General features: G+C 38.4%; 1 protein-coding gene across 1 annotated transcript in view; it reads right to left on the minus strand.

Moving 5' to 3' along the window:
* The window catches only part of MDN1 (midasin AAA ATPase 1), a 173,021-nt gene that overhangs the window by 85,324 nt on the left and 60,506 nt on the right, over window positions 1–27,191 (minus strand). Inside the window, exons 21-40 of the mRNA XM_043591932.1 lie at window positions 26,628–26,775; window positions 25,731–25,841; window positions 22,651–22,802; window positions 21,966–22,144; window positions 21,156–21,364; window positions 20,841–20,987; window positions 19,241–19,382; window positions 17,734–17,868; window positions 17,514–17,652; window positions 16,774–16,912; window positions 16,380–16,510; window positions 14,251–14,395; window positions 11,860–11,989; window positions 7,286–7,504; window positions 6,375–6,572; window positions 4,790–4,998; window positions 3,981–4,103; window positions 2,085–2,282; window positions 698–805; window positions 160–348 (exon numbers count right to left, since the gene is read on the minus strand). Of these exons, the coding sequence (XP_043447867.1) occupies window positions 160–348; window positions 698–805; window positions 2,085–2,282; window positions 3,981–4,103; window positions 4,790–4,998; window positions 6,375–6,572; window positions 7,286–7,504; window positions 11,860–11,989; window positions 14,251–14,395; window positions 16,380–16,510; window positions 16,774–16,912; window positions 17,514–17,652; window positions 17,734–17,868; window positions 19,241–19,382; window positions 20,841–20,987; window positions 21,156–21,364; window positions 21,966–22,144; window positions 22,651–22,802; window positions 25,731–25,841; window positions 26,628–26,775 (3,151 nt within the window). The remainder of the gene's footprint in view (window positions 1–159; window positions 349–697; window positions 806–2,084; window positions 2,283–3,980; window positions 4,104–4,789; window positions 4,999–6,374; window positions 6,573–7,285; window positions 7,505–11,859; window positions 11,990–14,250; window positions 14,396–16,379; window positions 16,511–16,773; window positions 16,913–17,513; window positions 17,653–17,733; window positions 17,869–19,240; window positions 19,383–20,840; window positions 20,988–21,155; window positions 21,365–21,965; window positions 22,145–22,650; window positions 22,803–25,730; window positions 25,842–26,627; window positions 26,776–27,191) is intronic.

Genomic DNA, 27,191 nt, shown 5'->3' on the forward strand with positions numbered 1-27,191 from the left:
TCAATCTCTCTCAAAAATAAACATTTAAAAATTAATTAATTAATTAATTCTAAGTAGCTTTACCGTGTTGAATGTTATGAGTGAGTATGCCCTTTCTCTCTCTTAGGAAGAAATCAACTTTCAGATGGAAAGAAACCCAAAGAATAATATGAAACTCACCTTTTCCTTGTCTTCCTTGGTTCTCATTCTTTCACCATAGACCAAAAACACATGCTGACCAGGATCATAACACCCGGGGGACTGGTCAACTAGCATCAACTGACACCAGCGGAAAAGGTCCCGAAGGTTGAATTCCCAGGGTCCTCCTTTTTGCCCCCATTTCTTTTCAACAGTCACTTCGTGATCAATCTAAAAAGAAAACACTATTATTGGGAAACATGTCCCACTGGTAGGCACTGTATTAAGTACTATAATGCATGCATAATCTGAAACAGAAATTAGCAGGTTTGATACAAATGTCTCCTTCACCCAACCAAGACATCTAAACCAGAAATATTCTCTGAGCATTAACCTGATATACAAAATAGATCTGAATTACTATAATCCTCAGATGATTAGTTTATTCCACTAGAAACTGAGACAATTCAATGTGCTTTATTTTTAAAAACACTGGTAAATGTGATAGTGTCCCACGATGAAATGATAGTTCAATTACAGCCATCAAAACAAAGAACAGTTAATACAAGTAGGTACTTACTTGGTTGTTGAAAGCAACCATCTTCTTAACAATATTTTTGTCAATGGCTGGAAACAGAGTACTGGCAATGAATTCCATGTCAACTACTGTAAGGGGATCCACAAAGACCTATAGAATCCAAAAATAACAAGAAGAAAGGCTATAGCATCTCTTCACCAAACACCAAAAATGACTACCACCTATGATGCAAAGTTTTTATTTAACACCAAGGTATCAAACCTCATTTTATATATAAAAATTCAGTTACAGAAATCTTTTTTTGCATTTTAACATACAGAATCACATAAAATATTTTAAACATTTTACACAGAGGTGTTGGTAGTGTTGTTAGCTCCACTCTACTGAATTAAAGAAAAAAAGATAACATACCACTTTTTCAAAGTATATTTTTTAAGTATATTTGTTTTTTTTTTTAATTCCCTATCATTATGTAATAATGCCCTCAGAACTCTAGATGGTAGGGCATATGAGCAGTTACTTCAAAATCCCTTCAACTTTTCAATATATTTGATATTTTTCATAATAAATTGTTCTGAAAAGATACTCTAATTCTTACTTGTCAACAGAAAAGGACATTAAAGAAAGCTAACATCTAGGGCCATTTCCAAACCTCTAGACTAGTCAAAATTTGGCAAATAAATGTTAAAACAAGTAAGCATACATACACACAACTCCTATCTCTGTAAATGAGAATAAAGGCAGTAAGAAAAGACACCAAATGTTAATAATGATTGACCCTTATATGGAGAATACTGGATTTTATTTTTCCCTTTTCTTTAACTACAATGCATTATTTTCACCATTAAAAAATCTCAATGTTTTGGGGTACCTGGGTGGGTCAGTCAGTTAAGCTTCTGACTTTGGCTCAGGTCATGAGTGACCTCACGGTTTAAGGGTTCGAGCCCCATACTGGGCCCTGCACTGACAGTTCAGAGCCTAGATCCTGTTTCGGATTCTGTGTCTTCCCTCTCTCTGTCCCTCCCCCGCTCGCACTGTCTCTGTCTCTCAAAAATAAATAAATATTAAAAAAAAAAATTTAAAAACTTCGATGTTTTCATACATCACACAGATACCTAGAAAGGTCAAATACTGGCCTTTATCCTGAGCACAGTAATAGAAATCTTAGAGGAATGGTGACCTTACTCTCCACTAACTGATAACACATCAGGTCCTCTAGGACTTAAAACAAAGGGACTCACAGCAGGAGGGAAGTGATGATGGGAACTGGATGCATTAGTATTTGTCATATAAAGACATGGAATTGAGAAATACATCATTAAACTGAAGCTCTCTCATTCTTATAATGAGCATCCTAATAGCTACGTGCCAGCAGTCTTATCACCCCCAACACTCCACCTTTGGTCTCCATGGCAACAGCAAATCTTACCTGAGTGAATCTGTTAAGGAAAGATCTTGGCAAGCCCTTCCTCCCACCTCCTTGTCTAAAGGGATTCTGACACCCAAAAATCTTCGTCTTTTCATGCTGTACTTGAAAGCTCATTCCTAACTCAGGAACATAAATTTCTCCTCGGTGGTCAAAACAAGCATTGAGTCCTTCCAATACAGACTGAGAAGCCAGGTTGAGCTATTTGAAGAAAGTGCACACATTTATTACATACACTGTATAACTATAACAAAAAGCAGAGGAATAATAGGCACAAAAGTAGAGTAAGTGTTATCTTCAGGAGGAGGAAGCCAAGTATATTCATCTTATTATTTCATATATATGTGGTATAGACATCTGAAGGATATAAATTGACAGTAACTTAAGTAAATTGAATACTCAGACTGAATTTTTAAAAAAGCAGTTAAAGTCTTCTCTAAAATTACACTGTATCCACTGTATTCACCTATATGGACCCACCCCGTAAATCATAGCTTTCAAAAAAAACCATGCCAACACACAGATCTCACTTTTGCACTCTGAGATCTTTAAAGATGAAGACAGCTCTCTACATAATTAAAAAAGTATCTTTCCCAGAACAAATACTGACTGAAATCTCCAAATGGGCTTCAAAGTCATGATATAAACCACATTAATAGATAGACATAACTAACTTTCACTAAGAGTTTTGTGAACAAGAACAAATACAAGGAGTTTCTGTGCCAAAAATGAAAATAGCTGAATGGAGGTTTTCAGATGCTGACTTCAGAGCTCAGGGATGTGAAGTGTGATCGTTTTTAGGTAACATGGACAAATTCAACTGGGAAAATGTGAAATCAATAAAATGCAAATGGACCCAAAAAACCCAGACTATATTATACCAGAATTTAAAGTATCATGTTTATAGAAGCACTCAAAAGCACAAATTCCACTGAATATTCCCAAACAGGTCAAGTTCTAAAAGCTGCTCTTAAATGGGACTGCAGTCAAGAACGCCTTGGGTACCTAGATGCATTTCCACCCAGTAGGAAAATGGTCTCAAGCCTTAAGCTTTAAAACTAGGCATTTTTTCTTTTCTGGCTAAAGAATTTAATACTATCAGACATCTTCTTCTAAAAACTGAGGTGGGTGGGTGGTCCACATGACAGCTCCTTCTCCTTAATATCTCCTCCATGATGAAGCAGCTCAGCTGAAAAGAAATACCACAGTCTGCCCTCCAGCTTCAGATTCCAAAGCAATCTTGTGACCAGACACACTGGCCCACAGCCTTAAATTTTTTATTTTTGTGCATCACTTTTCTCTATCTCCAGTGCCTGTTGGTCACTAAGATCCAGCATTTATCACAGGTATCATGAGGGGCTCCATTCTTCTACTCATTCATTTATCTAACATACACATGTACCACTGACCGTTTTCTCACCATTTTTTTGTATGTCTCAGTTAAGGGTCCAACTTTGGCTCAGGTCAAGATCTCATGGTTCATAAGTTTGAGCCCCGAGTCAGGCTCTGTACTGACAGCTCTGAGCCTACTTCCAATTCTGTCTCCTGTCTCTCTCTGCCCCTTCCTCACTCACTCTTGCTCACTGTCTCAAAAATAAACATTACCAAAAAAAAAAAAAAAAAAAAAAAAAAAAGACAACTTAAGAGATAGTTTTTCTCTAGTAGCTGGCTTACAAAAGCTGGGGTTTGTAGCTTGTATACACAGGGGCCTCTATATGTGCTTTGTGATAAGTGACTTTTCTCATTCTTAAAAGAGACCATGAAGGATTTTTCTTCATTAGAGAATCTGTCTTTACTAGCAAAAAAGCATGACAACCCACTGAGATATGCCCTAGAAACAAGAAAAGTATGACTACTCTTCCCATTGTGACCCTATCCTTGGAACAACAAACCTCTCACCTCATCCAACACAACCCAATGGCCTGCCTTCAGAGCCGCCAGCAAAGGGCCATCCCGCCAGGCAAACTCTCCTCCCTTGCCACCTTCAACAGGTAGATCTGCTCCAAACAGGTCTGTGATGTCCTTTAAGAGGGGGTAGAAAGGAGGAAAACATTACATTAAAAAATTTACTAGATCCCAAGTCCTTAAGTCTAACCTGATAAATTCTTGAGCCTTATGCTACTTTTCCTTTTTATACCCACCACAACAGAACTAATCAACCTAGCACTCTGTACCAGGAGCCCAGACATGCCCTCAAAAACCTTTTTGTCACAATACTGCAAGTATCAATCGATTGGAGTTGGAGCTCTATATCAGCAGTTCTCAACTGTGGCTATACTTGGAAATTAATTAGTGAGCTTTAAAGACAAAAAACAAAACAAAGACCAATAACAACGTCCAGGGAGTCTCATTTGTCACCTCTTGTCCCATTATTTCCTAAGACTGTTTAAAGGCCATTTTATTTCTACTAATTTTTCCCTTTTAGAAATGACAAAAAACAAGGTTATAACATATACTGAATTGGATAACTATCTCTCAAAAGACAACTAGAATAAAGCATCTAGAGGGGAACAAGATTACAGATATCAGCTATTAACGAACCTAAAAGCAGACTTAATTTGAAGGTCATGTTGGTGTGGTCTTTACCACCATGAAATATCTGAGGTACTGAAAATGTCCTAACTATTTCTGAATAAGAAACTCTATAAACAGATACAAACATTACTCCCTACACTCATCCTCATCAGCTGTAGAATGACTAAGCTTACCGTCTGTTCTGACAAGTTGATTCGAACAAGGATGTTGCCTGAAGCCTTTGCTAATGCTGTCACCAAACTTGTCTTGCCCACACCAGGAGAGCCCTCCAGGAGAATGGGTTTATTCAATTTTGTAGCTCTTAAGAGCCTCTGGGCATTCATAGCAGTGGTGCCTGCACTGAGTGCATAGTCAGCAATATTATTCCTGTGAAGGACAGGTCCTTAAGTAGAGAAAAGAAAAGCCACATAGAAGATGAATATCAGCAAATCATATATACATGTCAAGCCAAGATTTTTAAGAACCTACCAAGCAGACTTTCAGTCAGTGAAGTACCATCTGTGGTGAAAATGCTCAACCCTATTTCAACACTTCACCACTTTTAGATTCATCAACTGCTTTAAAGCAATAGCCAGCAGCACACGTTCTTCAACTGTGCCTACTACTCAGATCTCTCCAGCTCTTACACCTATGCATGTACTTAGGTCTATGCATACATACATAGGTCTTACTGCAAGCACACTTTTCCTTTCACAACCTACACCTGGAATTACTTCAAGTACTTGTACGATTTACCTTTATAAATTGGTATCTTCCTAAAAATCAAGTGTATGCTAGGTGTATCGGCCACATGGTTCCATATAGGCAATTTCATCCAATGTTTTTAGGTCAACAAGACAATTCAGGATGCATCTTTAACCCATAATGTAACTATAATGCAGGCTAATAACAGTTTTATAGGGCTTAACATCTGTACTACTATGTCTCCTGGAATAAACTTTTCATATACCAATTTGGAGGGCTAGGAAAACATCTATTACACCTCAGCTATGGAAGCAGAAGCAAGGACCACTTCAGTCCCATGCCACTAACATATAGCTCCTACATGACAAAATTAAATACTATGACAGTGACTTAGGGAACTTAAATCATTGATGCACCACCAGGAATGAAGAGTAGTACTGAAGAGGGAGAGAGAAAAGGGCTATATTCCATTCGGTCAGGTACCTGGGCTGATTTTGTTCACCAATGAACCCCCAGTAACTGCCACTCTATGCATTTCAGACACTCAACAATTATTGATGTAGGGAGGGAGGAAGGGACAAGAAACAGATGACCCTGCTAGATAAGCAACAATCTTATTCATTCATTCATCCATTCACTCCATCAACAGACATTTTATGAATGCCTGGGATTGCTCATGTCAGGTGCCAGGGAGAGGAAGATGAGTGAGCCAAGTCCTCAACAGTTCACAAAACTGTTTTTGTAAGCAGTGATGAGGGTCATCCTCATGATGATACACCCTGGGCTGAATTATCACTATAGGAAAGCTCTTGTTTTAAGCACCAAATAAAAAACAAATGCATTTTATAAGACATTTTATTCATAGATTAAAAACTATACTTTCCCCTATTTTTATGTGCCAGTTACGTATTTTTAATCGTTCATGCAATTATGATTGGTTATGCCAAGTCAGATTCTAATTCAGATAACTAGTTTGAAAATAATCAGAAGTAGGATACACTAAAAGTCACAACAAAAGTGAAGTACCCATGATCTACAAGAAGAGAACCTTCATTTATTTAAAATCATTCTTACCCCTTGGTATAAAAAATGGATGAATTCCCCAAAGGTTATCTATTCCAGTAAATTCTTTGGCCTTGAGTCTGTCATAAATCATCAATTCATTTTTCTGACACTCTGTAAGTCTCACTATTTTGGAAAGTTTCTTGATTAGGAATTTCAGACATTCTTTGCGAGCCAAGAGAGCTGTACCAAACCCTGAGGAAGTTACCCCTAAAATAGAGAGGATCAGACCATCAAACAACAGTATGACACCAAGCTTCCCAAATATGTACACATCAGGAGCTCTTGGGCAGTTTCCAGGGGAAATTAAACCTTAGCTGAAGCATACCCAAAATATGATTGCTAGTGTGAACAGTCCAAAGGCAAAAGGTCTGCCCCTCCCATCCCAATAATTTACAGATTAGCAGCAGCTTATTCAGTAAAGCACCATGTACTCCATGATAAGTCAGTCTGGAGGAAGGAGTAATTAATGTGGTACTAATGATCATTTTGGTTTATATCTCTAATCTTTACTCTTGAAAAAACAGAACTTTGTGAAATTTAAAAAAATTGTAGTACACTTAAAAAAAACTAAAGGATTCAGGCCCATTCACTATAAATGACTATTCATGTTAAGAATTACCCAGTCCTCAGTCCTTTAGGAGCAAGGACATTTCCAACAGTCTTCTTTTTCTTCATAATCACTTCACATTTACCAGTTACCCTGGACTATAATCAATGTGAAGCTTCAGCCTATCTTTTACATCAACCACCTCTCAAAAAGAGTAGAAAGAAAAGAAAATCTATTCTGGCTCCTGGAAATGCTAGAGTTAAGTGATTTTACAAAGTATCTGGGTCAGAGGTCAGAGATTTGGGCTTATTCCATTTCTTACTCCCCACTACCCTAACCTCCTTGTCCCCACACCAGCTAACAGACAACATACCTGAACCTATTCCATCTATGTACACCAGGCATGCAGCATGGACAAAAGATGTCACAGTGGAGATGGTCTCTGGCCGTTTCAAAGCAGCTTCCTCCCCCATTGTGTTCATGAAGTTAACCCAGGACAGGATATCTCTGATACTGACCACACACCTTCGGCCAAATTCCTGGTGGGTCAGCCATTCAATGAAATCCAGCATCACCTCAGCTATGTCAGCCCCTAAGACACAAGGAAGTAAAAAGCAATTTGGAACTGGTTGTAATAAAACACTACAAAATAGGGGTTTGTAATGGAGGGCCCAGAAAAGGCCTAAAAGAGGTCTGTGCTTCATGAGATTATATGCAAATTTTTATGAATGTACATTACTGCTTTTTCTAAGGAGAGGGGGTCCATAGCTTTACTACATTCCCAAGGGGTTCATGAATAGCATACCATACCTACCAAAAAAGAAAAATCACCTTGAGAATTACAGCCTAAGATGGAGCCCTGAAAACTACTCAAAGAAAGTATGCATTTGGTTCCCGTTCAGATACAATTTTTAAGTTAAGACACAATGATTTTAGAAAATACATAAATTTTATTGTGTTTTAAACTGGTTCACTGGAATGGGGATGCCACATTTTCAGTGGCATTTAGTTCAGGCTTTTTCTTTTATTAAATTGATGCATCCCTCAGAATTCAGCAAATTAAAGGATTCATAAATTTTGTTCCATGATTTAAGTTAAAGGACTATTCTAATTATCACAATTTCATATTGTAAAATATTTGGAAATAAAATGCTTCTTAAGTAATGTAGATTTAAAGCAAAGACAATTTGTGGTGCCCGGGTGGCTCAGTTGATTAAGTGTCCTACTCTTCATTTTAGCTCATGATCTCATGATTTCCTGAGTTCAAGCCCCATGTCAGGCTCTGTGCTGGGCATGAAGCCTGCTTAAGATTCTCTCTCTTTCTCTCTCTCTCTCTCTCTCTCTCTCATGAGGGCTCTGTCAAAAAAAAAAAAAAAAAAAGGCAGAGCAAAGCCAAGCCAATTAAATTTAGTCAGGCACTTTATGGAACTTCTGAAGCCAACAGTAAACATTTATCTAATAAGTAGGAATACCAAAAATGTATTTAAAAAAAAGAAAATATGATGAGGAGGAATCAGCACTGCTATAATATAAAGTAGACCATTCAGCAATAGGCTTCAAGACTACACTGCGAATTACTTAGAAAAAAACTAACTACAGAAAAAAACCACAAATGTTTACAAGACGTAATTGACAATCTGATCCATTGTTAGAGGGGAATTAAACCATCACTATTGAACAGAAGTTCATCAGCTAAGGTAGATGGGTTCATATAGGGATTTTTTTATAACAAATATTAAAAGGTAACCAAATATAGAAACCCATGCAAAAAATATGTAATAATAAATGCTAATGTGTAAAATGACTAGGTTGAGCATGTGACTTTTGATCTCGCATGCTCATGCGGGGTCATGAGTTTGAGCCCCACACTGGGCATAGAGATTACTTTAAAAAATAAAATAAAATTAAATTAAAATAAAATAAAAATAAAATGATTGGCATTTAAAAAAAATGTATCATAGAAAATGCTCATCATTAATAAAGAAAATGAAATTTTAGCTTACTCATTAAAGTAACAAGGATAAAACAATGGATTTCATTATATTTAGAAAAAAAGAAAACTCCATGTTGAACTATCCCAAGCATGCACATTTACTAAGCTGCTGGTAGAATTATGAATGGGACCATCCTTCTGGAGAGCAACCTGGCCATAACCAATGAGAACTATGAATTTCCTTATTTCCACTTTTAGAAATACAACTCAAGGAAATAATTCTAAAAAATGTCATTTTAACGAAAACACAGTATCTTTAGATGTACTGTCATAAGAGTGTGAGACTGAGAAAAGCCCACATGCCCTTCAGAGGTCATTAAAAAAACAAAACAAAACACTGACTTAATGGAATCTTTTCTGCTTAGTTCATACTGTGGATGTATAGATAAAATTACCACTATAACTTGTGAACAAAAGTCCTACAGAAAGTAAGTAGAACTCAGGGATATTTATATTTTTATTTAGATAATGCAGTAAGTATATCTTGAGTATTCTCAGCATGGTCAGAATTCAATTCAGAATTCATAATTAGTTGAAATATTAGATCCATTAAATCTTATGTATCTTTATAAAGAAAACCTGGAGGGGCGCCTGGGTGGTTCAGTCGGTTGGGCGTCCGACTTCGGCTCAGGTCATGATCTCACAGTCAGAGAGTTCGAGCCCCGCGTCGGGCTCTGTGCTGACAGCTCAGAGCCTGGAGCCCATTTCAGATTCTGTGTCTCCCTCTCTCTCTGCCCCTCCCCCGTTCATGCTCTGTCTCTGTCTCAAAAATAAATAAACACTAAAAAAAAGAAAAGAAAACCTGGAAATAAAATCTTTACTTAGTTTCCCATTTTATAAATTTAACATTATTTTTGAGAGACAAGACAGAGCATGAGCAAGTGAGGAGCAGAGAGACAGGGAGACAGAGAATCTGAAACAGGCTCCAGGCTCTGAGCTGTCAGCACAGAGCTCAGCGCAGGGCTCAAACCCACAAACATGAGATCATGACCTGAGCCGAAGGTGAACGCTTAACAGACTGAGCCACCCAGGCACCCCTCTAGTTTCCCATTTTATCCTGCACAGTTTTCTGCCCTTTTTTAAAAAGTTTATTTATTTATTTTTGAGAGAGAGAATGAGAGAGCGCATGGAGAAGGGGAGGGGCAGAGAAAAAGGGAGAAAGAATCCCAAGTAGGCTCTGCACTGCCAGCATGGAGCCTGATGCAGGGCTCGACCTCACAAACAGTGAGATCATGACCTGAGCCAAAATCAAGAGTTGGATGCTTAATCACTGAGTCACCCAGGCGCCCCTATACTGCACAGTTTGTTAAATCCTTTTTTTTTTTTTTTTAACGTTTATTTATTTTTGAGAGAGAGACAGAGCATGAACAGGGGAGGGGCAGAGAGAGAGGGAGACACAGAATCGAAAGCAGGCTCCAGGCTCCAAGCTGTCAGCACAGAGCCCAATACGGGGCTTGAACTCACGAACTGCGAGATCATGACCTGAGCCGAAGTCGACACTTAACCAACTGAGCCACCCAGGCGCCCCAGAACTGGATTCTAAATTTAGCCATTCAATACACAAACACACATCTCATGATAAATGTTAAGTGGACATATTATAATCGTTTCACAATAGCTACAAATATCAAATCATGTGGTGTACCTAAAACTGATATGATGTTACATGTTGATTATACCTCAATAAAAAAACATGCATGTAGGGGCACCTGGGTGGCTCCATCGGTTAAGCACCCTACTCTTGATTTCAGCTCAGGTAATGATTTCATGGTTCATGACTTTGAGCCCTGGGTCAGGCTCTATGATGACACTGAGGAGCCTGCTTGGAATTCTCTCTGTCCCTCCCACAGCACACGCACCCTCTCTCCCTCCCTCTCTCTCTCTCAAAACAAATAAATAAGCATTTAAAAAAATATAGGCATATATACATCGAAGCAATTTAGGCTAAAGAACTTTATAATAAATGTTTTGACCCTTACCAGATATCTTAAAAATAGCTAAATCTAGGTTTTAGGTATACAGAAGTTTTTTAATATTATTTTTTGATTTTCTTATGTTTGAAAATTTTTATAATGAAATTTTTAAATAAAGTTAATAATAAATTAGTCGATGATAAAGAAATGCAGTTTAAAAGTATATAAGCATTTTTGGGGCACCTGGGTGGCTCAGTTGGTTAAGCATCTGACTCTTAATTTCAGTTCATGTCATGATCTCACAGTTCATGGGATTGAGCCCCACATCAGGCTCCTTGCTGACAGCACAGAGCCTGCTTAGGATTCTTTCTCTCCCTCTCTCTCTGCCCCTCTCCCACTTGTGCTCTCTCATTCAAAATAAATAAACATAAAAAAATTTTTTCATAAAAAAAAAGTCTATAAACATTTTCTGAAGGTGGTAATGACTAAAATTTAAACCAAATCTTCCTCATCTCTGAAGAACAAATATACTTTAAATAAAGAGAGCCAATAGGTAAAACAAAAAAGCTAGAATTTAAAAACCTTGGTAAATGAGGCAATATGAAGAAGGGACACTTAAGTGGAAGATAACAAATATCCTGGTTTTTAAAAATTTTTTTTAACGTTTATTTATTATTGAGAGACAGAGAGACACAGAGTGTGAGCAGGGGAGGGGCAGAGAGAGAGGGAGACACAGAAGCCGAAGCAGGCTCCAGGCTCTGAGCTGTCAGCACACAGCCCAACACGGGGCTCGAACTCACAAACTGCAAGATCATGACCCGAGCCGAAGTTGCTTGCCCAACCAACTGAGCCCATCCGGGCGCCCCCAAATAGCCTATTTTCTTACATCTATTTGTTGCCATTTCTCTATCTCCTCTTCTCCTTTTAACATGCCAACATATATACACTGCTAATGTCCTATACAACACCTCTCATTCCCAACATACAATCCCCTCCACCTCATAACCACCATTACAACCTGTACCAACTGAAAAAACTCACCTTTATGATCTACTTTGCCCAGAGACAATCCTGGACGAAGGTTATGGCTGATAATCTGAATTAAATCTTCACGACCTGTGCTTTGTGGGCACCATATTTCTGTAAACCTGTTTCTTAAGGCAGGAGACAACTACAAGAAACAAAAATTTCAATATGAATGGATACTTATGAGGAAAGAGAACAAATCCTTTGAAGAAATGTTAGCTGTGAGTCTAACAAATACCAAATGCTCCTCTTATTATCTCTACTAGTAGGTACAATTTATTAAAGGTCTACTTTGTCCTGGCTCCTTCCATATGTCATCTCATTAATCTCCACCACACCCCCCAACACCATATTCCCATCACTTTCTTTATAGACATACAGAACTTCAAGGTTTTATAGAGTAAATGGTGTAAGTTGAATTCTAGCCCCAGTGGGTGATTCCCAAACCTGAATACTTTCCCCTAAGCAAAGGCCATTCCTTTACCTTCAGTTACAAAACCAATGTTTTAGAGAAAATAAATGCTATTGTGCGATAAGGGGAGAGCTGTCTGAAGTCAGAGAAAACATCTAAGTGGCTCAAAGAGGAACAGTCAAATTAGTAAGGAGGTACATATTTTACCTCTTGTATAACAAAGAATTGTTAGTTCTTCCAGTCTTATGGCCTTTGCTCTCAAAATGGATTCCTCTTACCTTTCCCCTATTAATAAGCATTTACAATGCCACATATGCACATAACTATTAGTTTATCATTGCTTGCCTATAACTTGATAAGCTCCATCCATCTATCTGGCCTACTACAACAGGACCAGGAGCAATGCCTATACCCAGTAGCAGCTCAACCAAGACCCAGTGAATGTGTGAGTGTTCCCTGTTGCCATCCTAGACAAGCAGTGCTTCTGGTCTTCAGCATTCTACCTCTGCTTGCTACGTGTGCAAAAACAAAAAAGAGCTTTCCCTTAGGTAAAAGTTGGCAATCTTTTTCTAAGAAAAACTTAAACTATCTTAACCTAAGCTAACACACACAATGTCAAAATCAGATCTTTCTACGGGATTTCCATTTGCCAAGGAACCATTTTGTTTTGTTTTTTTTTAATGTTTATTTAATTTTGAGAGACAGAGTGCAATTGGCAGGGGGAGGGAGACAGAATCCAAAGCGGGTTCCAGGCTCTGAGCTATCAGCACAGAGCCCAACAAAGAGCTCGAACTCACGAACTGTGAGATCATGACCTGAGCCAAAGACGGACGCTTAGCCGAATGAGCCACCCAGCCAACCCAGGAACCAGTTTTCACATTATGTTTGAAGCTGTGATATACTTTATTACATCTCTTAAGAACATTTCAAGAGGCAAAGCAATAATCTTTCTTGTTACACTACAGAGGAAAATCAAGCCCAAAACATCATGTTCACATTTCAGGGGTATCCACCAAATTACCAAGATTTTTAATTACTTTCATTCACAATCAACCTCCGTTCTCATCATCCCTGACCTGTCACCACATTACCATTTTCCTAACTCTAACAGACCAGGATCGACACAGAGGAAGACTTCTCTACTGAGAGGCTTCATGAACCTGAAAGCTATGGTGTTCAGGTTATTGGATCCTGGCTGAATCCTAACACTACCCCCATGAACAGAAGGAACTGCTTTCCACCCTTTCCTTTACCAATAGTCTATAAGCATAACCCACAAATCCTTGGAGAGAACAGATAGGCTCCACTTGCAAAACCAGAAGAGGTTCCTGGCTGCAACATTTTTGTCACTCTAAAATCACTCAAAGCCACACTCGTGTTTAAGAAAGGAGACTCCAGAAGCAGAGTTTAAGATTAAATTAAAAAGATTAAATTTCAGTTTCGGAGCAGTGGGCGGCTCAGTCAGTTGAGCGTCTGACTCTAGATATCAGCTAAGTCGGGATCTCACTGTCATGAGATTAAGCCCGTGCTGGGCTCTGTGTTGGGCTCTGTGTTGAGTGGAGCCTTCTTGGGATTCTCTCTCTCTGCCTCTCTCCTGCTGGTACCCTCTCTTGTGCATGTGTGAGCTCTCTCTCTCAAAATAAACTTTAAAAAAATAGATTAAATTTGTTTCATCTTTTCTCATCCATGAAAGTAGGAAAATAACTTTCATGCAAAGTTCTTGTGAGAATTTGTCATGGTAACATATGTAAAGAGTTGAGTTGGGCAAAGCGACTGACACAATGAAATTTCAGACACATACACACCATGAGATGTAAAAATAAGGAAATGTTTTTGTCAGACTTCATTTTTGTAATAATTCTAAACTATCTTTCTAGGCTTTAAATTATTACCCAATATAAAATTCCAAATGCATTTTTACATTATATTTACAGCTACCAGTGAACTGAGGTCAAAAACTGGAAAAAAATTATGCTTTAGGAACACAATTTTACCTCTTTTTTTCCAAAGTCGCCCCCAGGGTTCATGGTTGCTAAGATACGGAATTTCTTCCCAGCAGTCAACAGCTCTACCTCATTATCCTTGTCTTCTACACTGCCTTTTTCAGCTAATACCAAGGACTTTTCCACTTCAAGGACACTAAAAGAAAAATCGGAGAATTAAGATTAGAAAAGGTTCATGTACTCTTCTATTTTGTGGTCTTCAACATTCTTTTAAAAAGGAAAAAAGTTATCTCTTCTGCTGAGCTTTCACTTTAATAATTTCCTACCACAAATTTTTACATGACTCATTATCCCAATTCCTGTGTAATGGAACAATATTTCTGATCGAAAGAAAAAAATTCCTTTTATCCATTTGTTTTAAAAATGCACAAAAATGCATTAAAAAAAACTCCATGCAAATATTCATGGCAGCATTATTCATAAAAGTAGAAACAACACAAATACCATCAAGTGCTGAGTAGATAAAAATATGATATAACTATACACTGGAATACTCTTAGGAATAAAAAGGAACAAACTACTAACATAGGTTACAACATGGATGAACCTCAAAAAGATGCAAAGTGAGAGAAGAATCAATTTATATGAATGTGCTGAAAAGACAAATCTTTTCTCTTTTTTTGCAGAAAGTAAATTTTGCAGAAAGTTGCCTGGAGCAGGAGATGGCATCAGAAGTATACTGTAAAGGGGCCAAAGAGATGCATCCTTCTGTGATGGTAGAAATATAAAACTGGGTTGTGGGGTCTCAAAACTCAGTAAATTTACTAACCTATTGAATTACACATTTAACATGGATACATTTTATGGTGTACAAATTAAACTTCAAAAAAGAAAAATAGATATACATCAAAATTCACGCTGGTCTGAGATTTTGAGGCCTTGCAGCCATAACATTTAGAATTCTGATTCTAGTTCTTTCAAAGAATTTAGATAATGGTCACATAAAATTTGCCTTAAAAAAGTTGTAGGGGCACCTGGGTGGCTCAGTCGGTCAAGCATCTGACTTCAGCTCAGGTCATGATCTCATGGTTCATGAGCTCTAGACCCATGTTGGGCTCTGTGCTGACAGCTCGGAACCTGGAGCCCACTTCAGATTCTGTGTCTCCCTCTCTCTCTCTGCCCCTCCCCTGCTCGTACTCTGTCTGTCTCTCTGAAAAATAAACACCAAAAAATAAAAAAATAAAAAATAAATAAATAAATAAATAAATAAATAAAAAGTTGTAACTTGGGCTCATTTGTTTTAGCCCCAACACACCACAGTGCCATCTTTCTGATTACTAACAGCAAAACAGAAAAACTAGGCCCCTTAAAGGACCCTGAGTGGTAAAGTCAAAACAAAACACAAAAACGGTAACTCATTATTATTTTCAAATATTTACTATGCACCTATGGAGAATATTACTGTGCACAAGAATTAATATCTATAAAAACCAGACCAGTAAAACAGTATGGAGGTACCTCAAAAACTTAAAAATAGAAGTACCATATGATCTAGTAATTCCACTACTGGATATTTACCCAAAGAAAATGAAAACACTAATTCAAAAAGATATATGCACCTCTATATTTACTTTAGCATCATTTACAACAGCCAAATTGACAAGCAGTCCAAATGTCCACTGATAGATGAATGATTAGAGAAAACATGGTATATGTACATATACAATGGAATATTATTCAGCCATAAAAAGGAATGTAATCCTGCCATTTGCAACAATATGGATAGAACCAGAGAGTACAATGCTAAATTTAGTAAGTCAAAGAAGGACAAATATAATGATTTCATTCCTAAGTAGAATTTAAGAAAAGAAACAAAGAAAAAAAGAGACAAACCAAGAAACAGACTCTTAACTATAGAGAAAAAAACTGATGGTTACCAGAGGAGAGGTAGTTGGGGGGATGGGTGAAATAGTTGAAGGAGATTAAGAGTATACGTATCACGATGAGCACTGTGTAACATATAGATTACTGAATCACTACATTATACACCTACCTGAAACTAATATAACACTGTGTTAACTAGATGGGAATTTTTTAATTTTTAAATTAGTTAAAAAAAATAAATAAATAACCAGACCATCACAAACATCAAACACAGGGTAAATCTCTTACACATATACCTATTGAGTCTTTCCAGAACAGAGTCGTCAGCCAGTGAGATTTCATCCAAGAGAAAAAAGCCATCCTCCTTCATGGCCAGAACTAGAGGACCATCATGCCACTCAAAAAGTCTTGATGTATCAATTTCTTCCTACAATTTGGAAAAGAGGGGTGTGAAATTAAAGAGCAGATGGCTCCACAAGATTCTGCAGAAATTAAGGGTCTAAACATAAGGAAGAAAGCCTGTACAACAGGATGCTCATGAAGGCCTCTTGTAGACAAGTGAAAATCTAAAGATACATATTAAACCTCAAATCAAAAATCTCACCATAAACAAATTCCACAGCTGATTCATGCACAGAACCAACTGCAGTTCTTCAAATGAACAAACACATCATTTATTACTGGACAAACCTTGTCCTTTAGCTTTTGTCTCACTGGTCGCAGCCCTCCCAGGAAATCCGATGTCTCCATGTGTAAGTGGCAGTTAACAGAGTATAGTTTCTGATTTGCCAAGCCTGCAAACATCTGACAGACAGTAGTTTTCCCACACCTGTTAAGAAATACACACCAGATTAGTAAGGACCATAAATTCCAAACACACACCCACAAACACCCCAGTGAGCAAAAGAGGGGAGCCCTGGTGAAGGCCTCACTAGAGCAGACACTGCAGGCCAACCCAGGACCTCTGCACCCTGGGCTAAGGGTACCCTTCCCCCAAACACCCGCACCCTACAACGTTCCTTATCTAGAAAAGCAAATACTGCATGAATTTCATTCTTTCCTACTTCTAGTAACAACAACCAATGGATGGGAGAGAAATCCAATCCTTACAGACTTTCAAGTGATAGTATCTCATCTGCTGTTCTGTATATGTCTATAGAATGAATGTCATGATTCAGAAGAATTACAAAGAAAAAAAACTGCTCTAATGATAATAATGCAAGAAACCTTTTTTTCCATCACAAAAGTCTGAAGGAAAAGTAAACAATAGACCTCTTATGTGCCCTTTAAAAAAAAGAGGAAGGGAGAAAAGGAAAAGAAAAAAACAAATATTGTATTCCTGATAACCCTTCAGAGATAACTCAAGTACTCCCATGGAACTGAACTGATCCATCATAATGAGTTCCAGTCACAGAAGCAGAGGAACTTACCCAGTGTCCCCAACCAGTAGCACTGGTTCACCAAATTCCAGCGCCCTTCCTACCAGCATCGCCAGTCTCCGCATGCCCTCAGTCCACACAATGTGGCTGAACTCAGATTCCAACATGGATACCCGAGTGGACAATTTACCTATAAAAGGCAGAATAAATATTTAGCTTCTAGTAAGAGTACAACTCAATTCATTTTCTCTAGATATTTTGACCTACTCACTCAGTAATTTTAAGACATTTTCTTTGGAGAAAAGGGATTGAGGACACAATTTTTTCTTGAAATGTTTTTCAATAACTTCTTGAATCACATCAATTTCCTCCTGCTTCCTGACTCGGCCTGCGAGAAGCATAAAACCTAAAAAAAAGAAAGAAACAAAGAAAGAAAGAAGTCATCAAGTGTCAAGTTATAATACCAAGGGATGTTCAGAATACAGAACAGGAACTCTTATAAGCTTGCAGGTGGAGAGGGTATCTAAAGAACTATTCTGGACAATTGGGAAAGCCTACTGCAAATAACCAAATTTGGATGCCTTGTGTCCCAGCAACAGGACTTCCAGGTAGACCCAAACACAAATAAACATGTGTGCACCAAAAGATATATAGAGGAAAGTTCAGGGCAGTTTAATTCATAACAGCTAAAAAGGGGAAATAACCCAAACGTCCATCAACAAGAGAATGAATAAATATATTACGGTATCCCTGTACAACGGGTTACAATAATAAGAAAAAAAAAATGAAGTCCTGATACACAGAGCAGCGTGACTGAACCTCACATTAGACTGAGTGAAAAGCCAAGCCTGAGGAGTACATACTGCATGACACGAGTTGAAGCTCAAGCACAGGCAAAATCAAAGCAGTGGTGATAGATGTCAAAGCAGTGGTTACCTCCAAGGGAGGTTAAGACTGGCAAGAGCCATGAAGGAATCTTTTGAGGCACTGAAAAATATTCTAAACCTTGGTCTAGATGATGATTCACGTGGACACATACATATGTAAAAAAAATAGATCTTCCTTCTACATGAAAAAATAGAGCACTGCATTCATTTTACTGTACACTATACCTTGACTAAAAAGTTTTCCTTTTAAAGTTTTCTAAAAAATGTGTTCCTCCATCCATCTACTCTTTACCAGTAAAGAAAACAAAACAAAACAAAACAAAACTCTCAAGGGTTAGTTGTACTCTCCTTATTAAGGATTCTATTAATGACTCATTAGTACCTTTCAAATCAGAAGATTCTGAAATGCTTTCTTTCCTAGGATATAGAGAAACATAAATTCTTCCCATGGATTAAACCAAAATGACCAATCAGGAGTCTCATGACATAACTGCTTCCTCTCAAAACTCTGATATTACCTGACCAAACCTGTCAGCTTTCTGTATAAGACAGAAGCACCACTATCCATGGTTACCGAGTTGTAGATAAATGGTCAACAGAGACACCACCAGCCATTTGCCTCAAGTCTTATGGGCACTGTGCCCCTATCTGACTCCTACATGGAGGCACCTAAACCAAAGAGAAAACTGTAAAAATCCAAACATATTAACACAAATGCCTACAGAAAAGAACGATTTTCAAAAGCACTTTGCTCTTGAGGGAGAAAGACTAAATCTGGAATACCTAGTAAAATATGTATATAGATCACAATTTGGGAAAAACTTATTTTAATAAGAAAGTTAAATATCTAACATAACTAAATGGTTTGAGAACATCCGATTGAAAACATACCATCATTGGCTAAATGCTGTAGCCAGTCATACTCTTTCTCAGTCTGTTCAGCCAATCTGTATCTTTCAGCCCATCGAAACAGATCACGAAGGGTGATGAAGCCCTGTTTTCCAGCAAACACTGAAGAACTTCTGCGATAGGACTATTACAATATCAACACAAATGAAAAAGGGTTATGGCAAGCACACTGTATAACCTATATAAAATTTTTTAGCAAATATAAGCTCCCATGAAAATGGTTCATCCCAGGGCGGCTGGGTGGCTCAGTCGGTTAAGCGTCCAACTTCGGCTCAGGTCATGATCTCATGTCTTGTGGGTTCGAGCCCCACATCGGGTTCTGTGCTGACAGCTCAGAGCCTGGAGCCTACTTCAGATTCTGTGTCTCCCTCTCTCTCTGCCCTTCCCCTGCTCATACTGTGTCTCTCTCTCAAAAACAAACATTAAAAAAAATTTTTTTTAAGTAAATGGAAAGTAATCCTTTGAAGATAAATATTCAAACTCATACATAAGAATATTAACAATGGAATTTCAAATCACAACACCAAAAAAAAAAAAAAAGGAATTCCATCTCCTATATCATACAGAAAAAGTTATGAATACAAATGGTGGCAAACATTATTCCCATAATTTGGGAACATAGAGGAGTATAACTGCTAATTATTATTAGCTTTCTAGAAGGTCAATGTGTATTAATTCTGATAACACTTCTAACACCTTAAAATGGGATACAAAAAAACAAAAAAGTGTAGCTTTGCATAGTTGACAAGGCCGAGACATGAAAAAGGTATGTTTAGTTATGTCCATTCAAGGACTAGCTCCATTTAAAAAACAAAAACTGGGGGCGCCTGGGTGGCTCAGTCGGTTAAGCGTCCGACTTCAGCTCAGGTCACGATCTCGCGGTCCGTGAGTTCGAGCCCCGCGTCGGGCTCTGGGCTGATGGCTCAGAGCCTGGAGCCTGCTTCCGATTCTGTGTCTCCCTCTCTCTCCGCCCCTCCCCCGTTCATGCTCTGTCTCTCTCTGTCTCAAAAATAAATAAACATTAAAAAAAAAATTTTTTTTAAAAACAAAAACTGTAGGGCGCCTGGGTGGCGCAGTCGGTTAAGGGTCCGACTTCAGCCAGGTCACGATCTCGCGGTCCGTGAGTTCGAGCCCCGCGTCAGGCTCTGGGCTGATGGCTCAGAGCCTGGAGCCTGTTTCCGATTCTGTGTCTCCCTCTCTCTCTGCCCCTCCCCCGTTCATGCTCTGTCTCTCTCTGTCCCAAAAATAAATAAATGTTGGGAAAAAAAATTTTAAAAACAAAAAACAAAAAACAAAAACTGTAGTTTGTCAATGCCAAATCCCAACCTAAACAAAATGTTCCAACATTATCAACAAGTAGGGAACTGTTATCACATACAATTATGAGAAAATTTTTAACACGATATTAAATTATTCATTTATAAAACCAAAAAGTGGATATTAACGGAACACATTTTAAAGATACTATCTGTACTGTGAGAAAAAAAAAATTAACAGACGGGAGAAGGCTATCAAATTTTAAATTTTGATCATCAAATATAATCAATACATTCGATTTGAAACTAAGTGATAGGTGAAATACCTGAAGGTCCAGCATGACTTTAACCAACTTGCTACAATAGGAGGGTGGCAAACTGCAGCGCTTATGCAAGATTGTCTCCAGCTCAGAACTAGGCAGTTCATCAAAATGCAGCTCCACAAACCGATTCCTGAAGGCTCTAGAAAGCACCTAGGAAACACATCAGAAAAAAAGTTTCCAAAACAGAGGCTCTGCTATTCACCAGAAAAAGAAAAACCCTTCAAAAGAAGCAAAAAAAAAAAAAAAATTTCAGTCGTATCAAGGAAGATTTACTACTCAATGGGGTAACAAATGGAGTAAGGGGCAAATGCTACATACCTTTCTGCCTCCATAAAGTCCTGGGGGATTTTGGGTAGCAAAAAGCATGAACCGAGGGTGAGCTTTAACAACTTCTTGTGTTTCTGTGATGAGCAATTCACGGTTATCATCCAGTAATCTGTTCAGTGCCTCTAACACATCGGTAGGGGCCAAATTTAATTCATCTAAAATAATCCAATAGCCCTTTCTCATAGCATCAATAAGAATACCTTAAAAAACAAACACTGAGAATTAGTACATAAGTTAGTCCAAGGTTTTAAAAAAATGTAATATACAAATCAACCAATACTAGAACATTAAATTTCAAAACAAATTACTCCCTACAGTTAGTCACGCCTCAAGATAACTTGTGACACTGAGTTATCAAGGAAGCACAATTTTTAATCAAAGTAATCCTTTTTATTTCACAGAAGGGGAGGTAAGGCTGACAAATATCACATTTTCAACTTATTCCACCACCACCACCCCCCGCAGTCCAATTTCATTTAAATTACCACATTCCCATATCTATTCTCAGCTTCCCCTCTGTTCAACATTCACCCCGTTCTGAGTCTCTAGGAAATGAAGTAGCAGTTCAACTGCACTCTACAAAACTTGGCAGTAGTCCTGTGTACAACTGATGAGATCAGTGGGGCTCAAAGGAAGCTGGACCCCTCACCATCATTCTTTAACCAGGGAAATCAGAGAAAAAGAAAAACCAGCTGTTATGGCAAAGGTCATGTACCCCAATTGGAAAGGATAAAGATTACCTGGGGAAATGGGTTTCAAAGAATGAATATCCACACACATGGAATGAAATAATAATCCTACCTTCTTTAAACACAAGCTTCCCTGAAGAGTCAGATGTGTAACAACCAATATACTCCTGAATATCTGTGTGTTCGTGATTGTTAATACGCACACAATGGTTACCAGTAGCTGCTGCCAGCCACCGGATCAGGCTTGTTTTACCAACTGATGTCTCTCCCTGAATCAACACTGGATAGGTTCTTCAAAACACGAAACAATAAGCCAATTTAAGAAAAAAAAGAAAGAAACCAGAATTAATTCAAGTAGTTTTAAAAAAATACAGAATTTATCAGCATAAAAGAATATGTTTATATACCTATGCATCACTAATGGAATGTTTCTTAAGTTCTGAGAAATTTCTATATAAAAATGGTTCCTTAAAAAATACAGAGGAAAACAATCTCAACCGTTCTTGCAGTACTTATGAGAAACAGTAAATGGGACTAGCTGTTACTCACTTAAATAATGGGAGACAAGTATTCATCAGCCCAATACTGGAAAGCAACTTTAAAGATGGCCAAAATAATTGGTGGGTGTTGCTCCCACCAAAGATATAACTAGAACAATGCTTTGTGCCAGGAGAAAAGCGACACGTAGCCAGCAAACAACAAATACAGCACTTGAAAAATTATGGAAGTAAGACTAGAATGTCATTAATGCCCATTCTGGTAAAGCTTCAGAGCAGCAAGAGAAAAGGTCCACATACCCTGCAGAAACCACTCGGACTATGTCTCTCAGGTTTAGCTTAACAGAAGACGTAAGAATGTAGGTCTCATCTATTGTAGGTTCCCTGTCTCCCACCGAAATCCAGTATCCTTCGACTTGGATAAGACGACCTCCTTTTGGTTCTGGAATAGGCTGAAAGACACAAGTTAGAGAAATAACCCCATAGTCCAATGACAACTATGGCTTTCTTTCAGAAAGGAGTGTAAGGTAGGAAAAGAAATTATCACCAAGAATGCTGCCCTGTTCTGAATGCTTTCAGCATTAAAGCCATAGGTGAAATGTGAAAATAAATTACTCTGAGAAATGAGATCAAAACAATGACAAGTGACACATACTCGTGTTAAAATCCAGGTGGGTGGTAGGTGTGTATGAGGAAGAAACTGAATCAAGTAAATTCTCAAATAATTTATGATCCAGTTCTTTTCTTTCACCTATTAAATTTCCCACTCTGATGAAGTACTTTGATCAAAAACATGTACTTCATATAAACCATGTTCCTAAAAACAGGACCAACATTCAATTGAGGGAAATGGCCTTTGCATTATTACATCCTGGACTTCCTGGAAGACATTAAACAAACAAAGAAACAAATAATAAAAGCCACCATCTAGAGAAATTAATCTATTCAGAATAATATTGTGGGGGCACCTGGGTGGCTCAGTCAATTAAGCGTCCGACTTCAGCTCAGGTCATGATCTCTCGGTCCGTGGGATCGAGCCCCACATCTGGCTCTGTGCTGACAGCTCAGAGCCTGGAGCCTGCTTCGGATTCTGTGTCTCCCTCTCTCTCTGCCCCTCCCCTGCTCATGCTCTGCCTCTCTCTGTCTCAAAAAATAAATTAAAAACATTAAAAAAAAAATTAAAAAAAAATAATATTGTGGGTGACAGCATAATCTTTTGAATATATGAAGTTGATTTCTACAAAACTCTCATTTTCATAGATCAAAAAATGGTGAGATCTATAACTACAAAGAAGTGCTCTCCTCAAACATTTAGTTCCCTAACTTGAAGCACCATTGCAGTTACTGCTTTTAAGGGCTCCTCTACTGAGCTCAGGAGCAGTGGGGAAAAAGAATATTTAAGCCTCCAATCACATGTAACCATGAGGAACACACACAAAAAAAATGGTATTGAGATAATAATCAAAGCAAGCTTGAGTCTTTTTTTCAATGTTCTCATGTTTTACCAAAAGTAAATATTCATGTGTTACGTGTATAATTTTTACAGTTTATTTATGTTGAGAGACAGAATGTATGTGCATGTGGGGCGCCTGGCTGGCTCAGTTGGTTGGGCAGCCGACTTCGGCTCGGGTCATGATCTCACGGTCCGTGAGTTCGAGCCCCATGTCGCGCTCTGTGCTGACAGCTCAGAGCCCGGAGCCTGTTTCAGATTCTGTGTCTCCCTCTCTCTGACCCTCCCCCATTCATGCTCTGTCTCTGTCTCAAAAATAAACGTTAAAAAAAAAAAATTAAAAAAAAAAAAGAATGTATGTGCATGTGAATGGGGGAAGAGACAAAGAGAGAGAAAAGAAAACTTCCAAGCCTCAACATGGGGCTTGATCTCATGAACCAAACCATGAGATCATGACCTGAGCCGCAATCAAGAGTTGGACGCTTAACTAACTGAACCATGCAGGCGCCCCATTTGTACAATTTTTAAAGAGGAAAATATATTGAATCTAAAGTAGTCCAAAGTCCCTAAGGCTCTTTCTTCCTACAAAGGAATGAATCAACATAAAAAAGCATTTATTTGGTAAACTTACTCTGCATCTTTCAGTCCTATGTTATCCTATAATTTCCTTTGTCAAACTGAAATAGTTGCATTTTAATTTAGAATTTTTTTTTTATTTTAGAGAGAGCATGAGAGAGAGAATGTGCACAAATGGGGGAGGGGCTAGTGAAAGGGAGGGGGGTAGGGAAGGGAGAAACCCAAACAGGCTCCATGCTCAGCACAGGGCTCGATCCTATGACCCTGAGATCATAACCTGAGCCGAAATCAAGAGTTGGGCACTCAACCAACTGAGTGACACAGGCAACCCAGTTACCGTGTTTAAGGGGGGGGGGGGGAGCCCAACCATCAATCAGATGTGAAGTGTGTACACAAATTATGGTACAAGCAACAAAATACTATGTAACCTTTAGAAACCATGTCACAGTGATCTCGGGAACAGAAACAAAACTATATCCAGTATACAGTTAGGCTAAGAAAAGAAAGCTACAGAACAGTCTTATGAGACGGTCCTTTTTAATTTTTTTTTAAATTTCATTTATTTATTTTGAAACAGAGAAAGAAAGAATAAGTGGGGGAGGGGCAGATAGAGGACAGAGAAAGAACCCTAAGCAGGCTCCATGCTCAGTGTGGTGCTCTATGCGGGACTCAATCTCATCACTGAGATCACAACCTGAGCTGATATCAACAGCTGGGCGCTTAACCAACTGAGCCACCCAGGTGTCCCAAGATGATCCTTTTAAAATCATTTATATTAGATATGTGTATTTAAGTGGAGTAAGTCAGAAAGACAAATGCCATATGATTTCACTCATATATGAGTCTGAAGAAACAAACAAAAAACAACAAAAAGACAAACCAAAAAACAGACTCTTAACTATAGAGAACAAACTGATCATTACCAGAGGGGAGGAGGGAGTGTGGATGGGTAAAACAGATGAAGGGATTAAAAGAAAACTCACTGTGATGAACACCGAATAATGTATAAAATTTTTGAATCACTATATTGTACACCTGAAACTAACAGAACACTGTAGGTTAACTAGGAATTAAAATAAAAACAAGAAAGAATTTGCCTTGATAAATCTATACACACAGTCAGAATGTGAATACATAAGAAAATAAAAACATACATAATTTAGGTGGAAATGACTATAAGGCTTAAATCTCTAAAGAGTAGGAGTAGGATTATTGGGAATTTGCACCATCTAAGACACCTTCTAATATTTAAATCTTTTGCAACAGATTACTTCTGCAAAAAAAAAAAAGCTGAAAAGTTGATAATTCAGCCATTCATTTACATTAAACAAGTCAAAAACATCAAAAAACATACCTGCTTCAGCAGACTTTTTACACTGCCAGAGATAAGGTGTTGACAAATGAGCTTCTGAACTACTGGATGTGATGCCCTATCAAGCTGTGTTAAGAAACCCAAACAAAAGCCCTAGGGAAAAAAAAGAATAAACAAATATGCATACAACTAATTACCCTTCTGCAGTAACAGGCCAACATATTTCGGGAACAAAATTCAACCTTCTTAGATGGTACTGGTTCCCAGAACTATTTTTTTTTTTCCTTGAGGGAGGGAGGGAAGGAGGGGGAGAGAGGGAGAGAAGGGGAAGGGAGAGAGGGAGAGAGTGGGGGGAAAGAGAAAGAGAGAGAGAGAGAGAGAATGAGAATGGAAGGGGCAGAGGAAAAGGGAGAGAGAATACTAAGCAAGCCTCACACCAGTGCAGAGCCAAAATCAAGAGTTAAATGCTTAACTGACTGAGCCACTCAGGCATGCAATCCCCCCACCCCCCTCTGCTGAACAACTTTTATTTATTTTTTTAATGTTTGTTTTTGACAGAGAGAGAGAGAGAGAGCGCGCAAGCGAGCACGAGTGGGGGAGGAGCAAAGAGGGAGGGAGACACAGAATCTGAAGCAGCTCCGGGTTCTGAGCTGTCAGCACAGAGCCCAACGTAGTGCTCAAACTCACAGACCGTGAGATCATGACCTGAGCTGAAGTCGGACACTCAACCGACTGAGCCACCCAGGCGCCCCATGCTGAACAACTTTTAAATGTGACAGGATGGTAGAAGGTCAGGGTAGTACTGTATGAAATGTCCTGGGCTTATCTGACTAAATGGAAAACACAGGCAAACCTGGCAGACACATAATCACTCCCTCCCTTCTCACGGTGAGCCCATCCGCCAAGCTCCCATACAAAAAACACAGACTTTAGAAAGACCTCATAGAGTGAGCGCTGGATGTTGCTACACGGATTGGAGGCTGCAAATCGCAGGGCCCTGCAAAGAGTCCGAAGGCTGTAGTGAGGTCTATGGCCAGTTCCATCCACTAATTTTGTCCCAGAGTCTTTCCGTAGAGCTGTGTACAAGCTACAAAAAGGACAGAGTTCAGGTGACTTATTAATTGATTAGCATTCACTATTTTGCTGTTATTCCAATTTTTCTACATAAGGCCCAAAGCCATTTTCCCAGAATTAGATGGTTAAGCTTGCATACAACTTGCTAGGGCATTCACCAAAACCTCTCACATTCTCTTTTAAATCTATTTTTCACACGCTCACAGACTCTTTCAAAAAAAAGGATCTATCAATTTCCTTTAGGATGAAAAGAGGAGAGGTGAGAAACATTGGATTCATAACAAAAAGAGAGACAGGAGAGGCCTTTACCAAGAATATATAGAGTCCAAACATAATGTTTCAGAGTTAGCTCTAATACAATGGGGAAATAAAGTTCCTATGTAAGCGACAATAGTGATGGATAAGCACAGAGAAAACTCATGGTGTTCT

This window comes from Prionailurus bengalensis, chromosome B2 (genome assembly GCF_016509475.1).
Source record: "Prionailurus bengalensis isolate Pbe53 chromosome B2, Fcat_Pben_1.1_paternal_pri, whole genome shotgun sequence".
Lineage (NCBI taxonomy): Eukaryota > Metazoa > Chordata > Mammalia > Carnivora > Felidae > Prionailurus > Prionailurus bengalensis.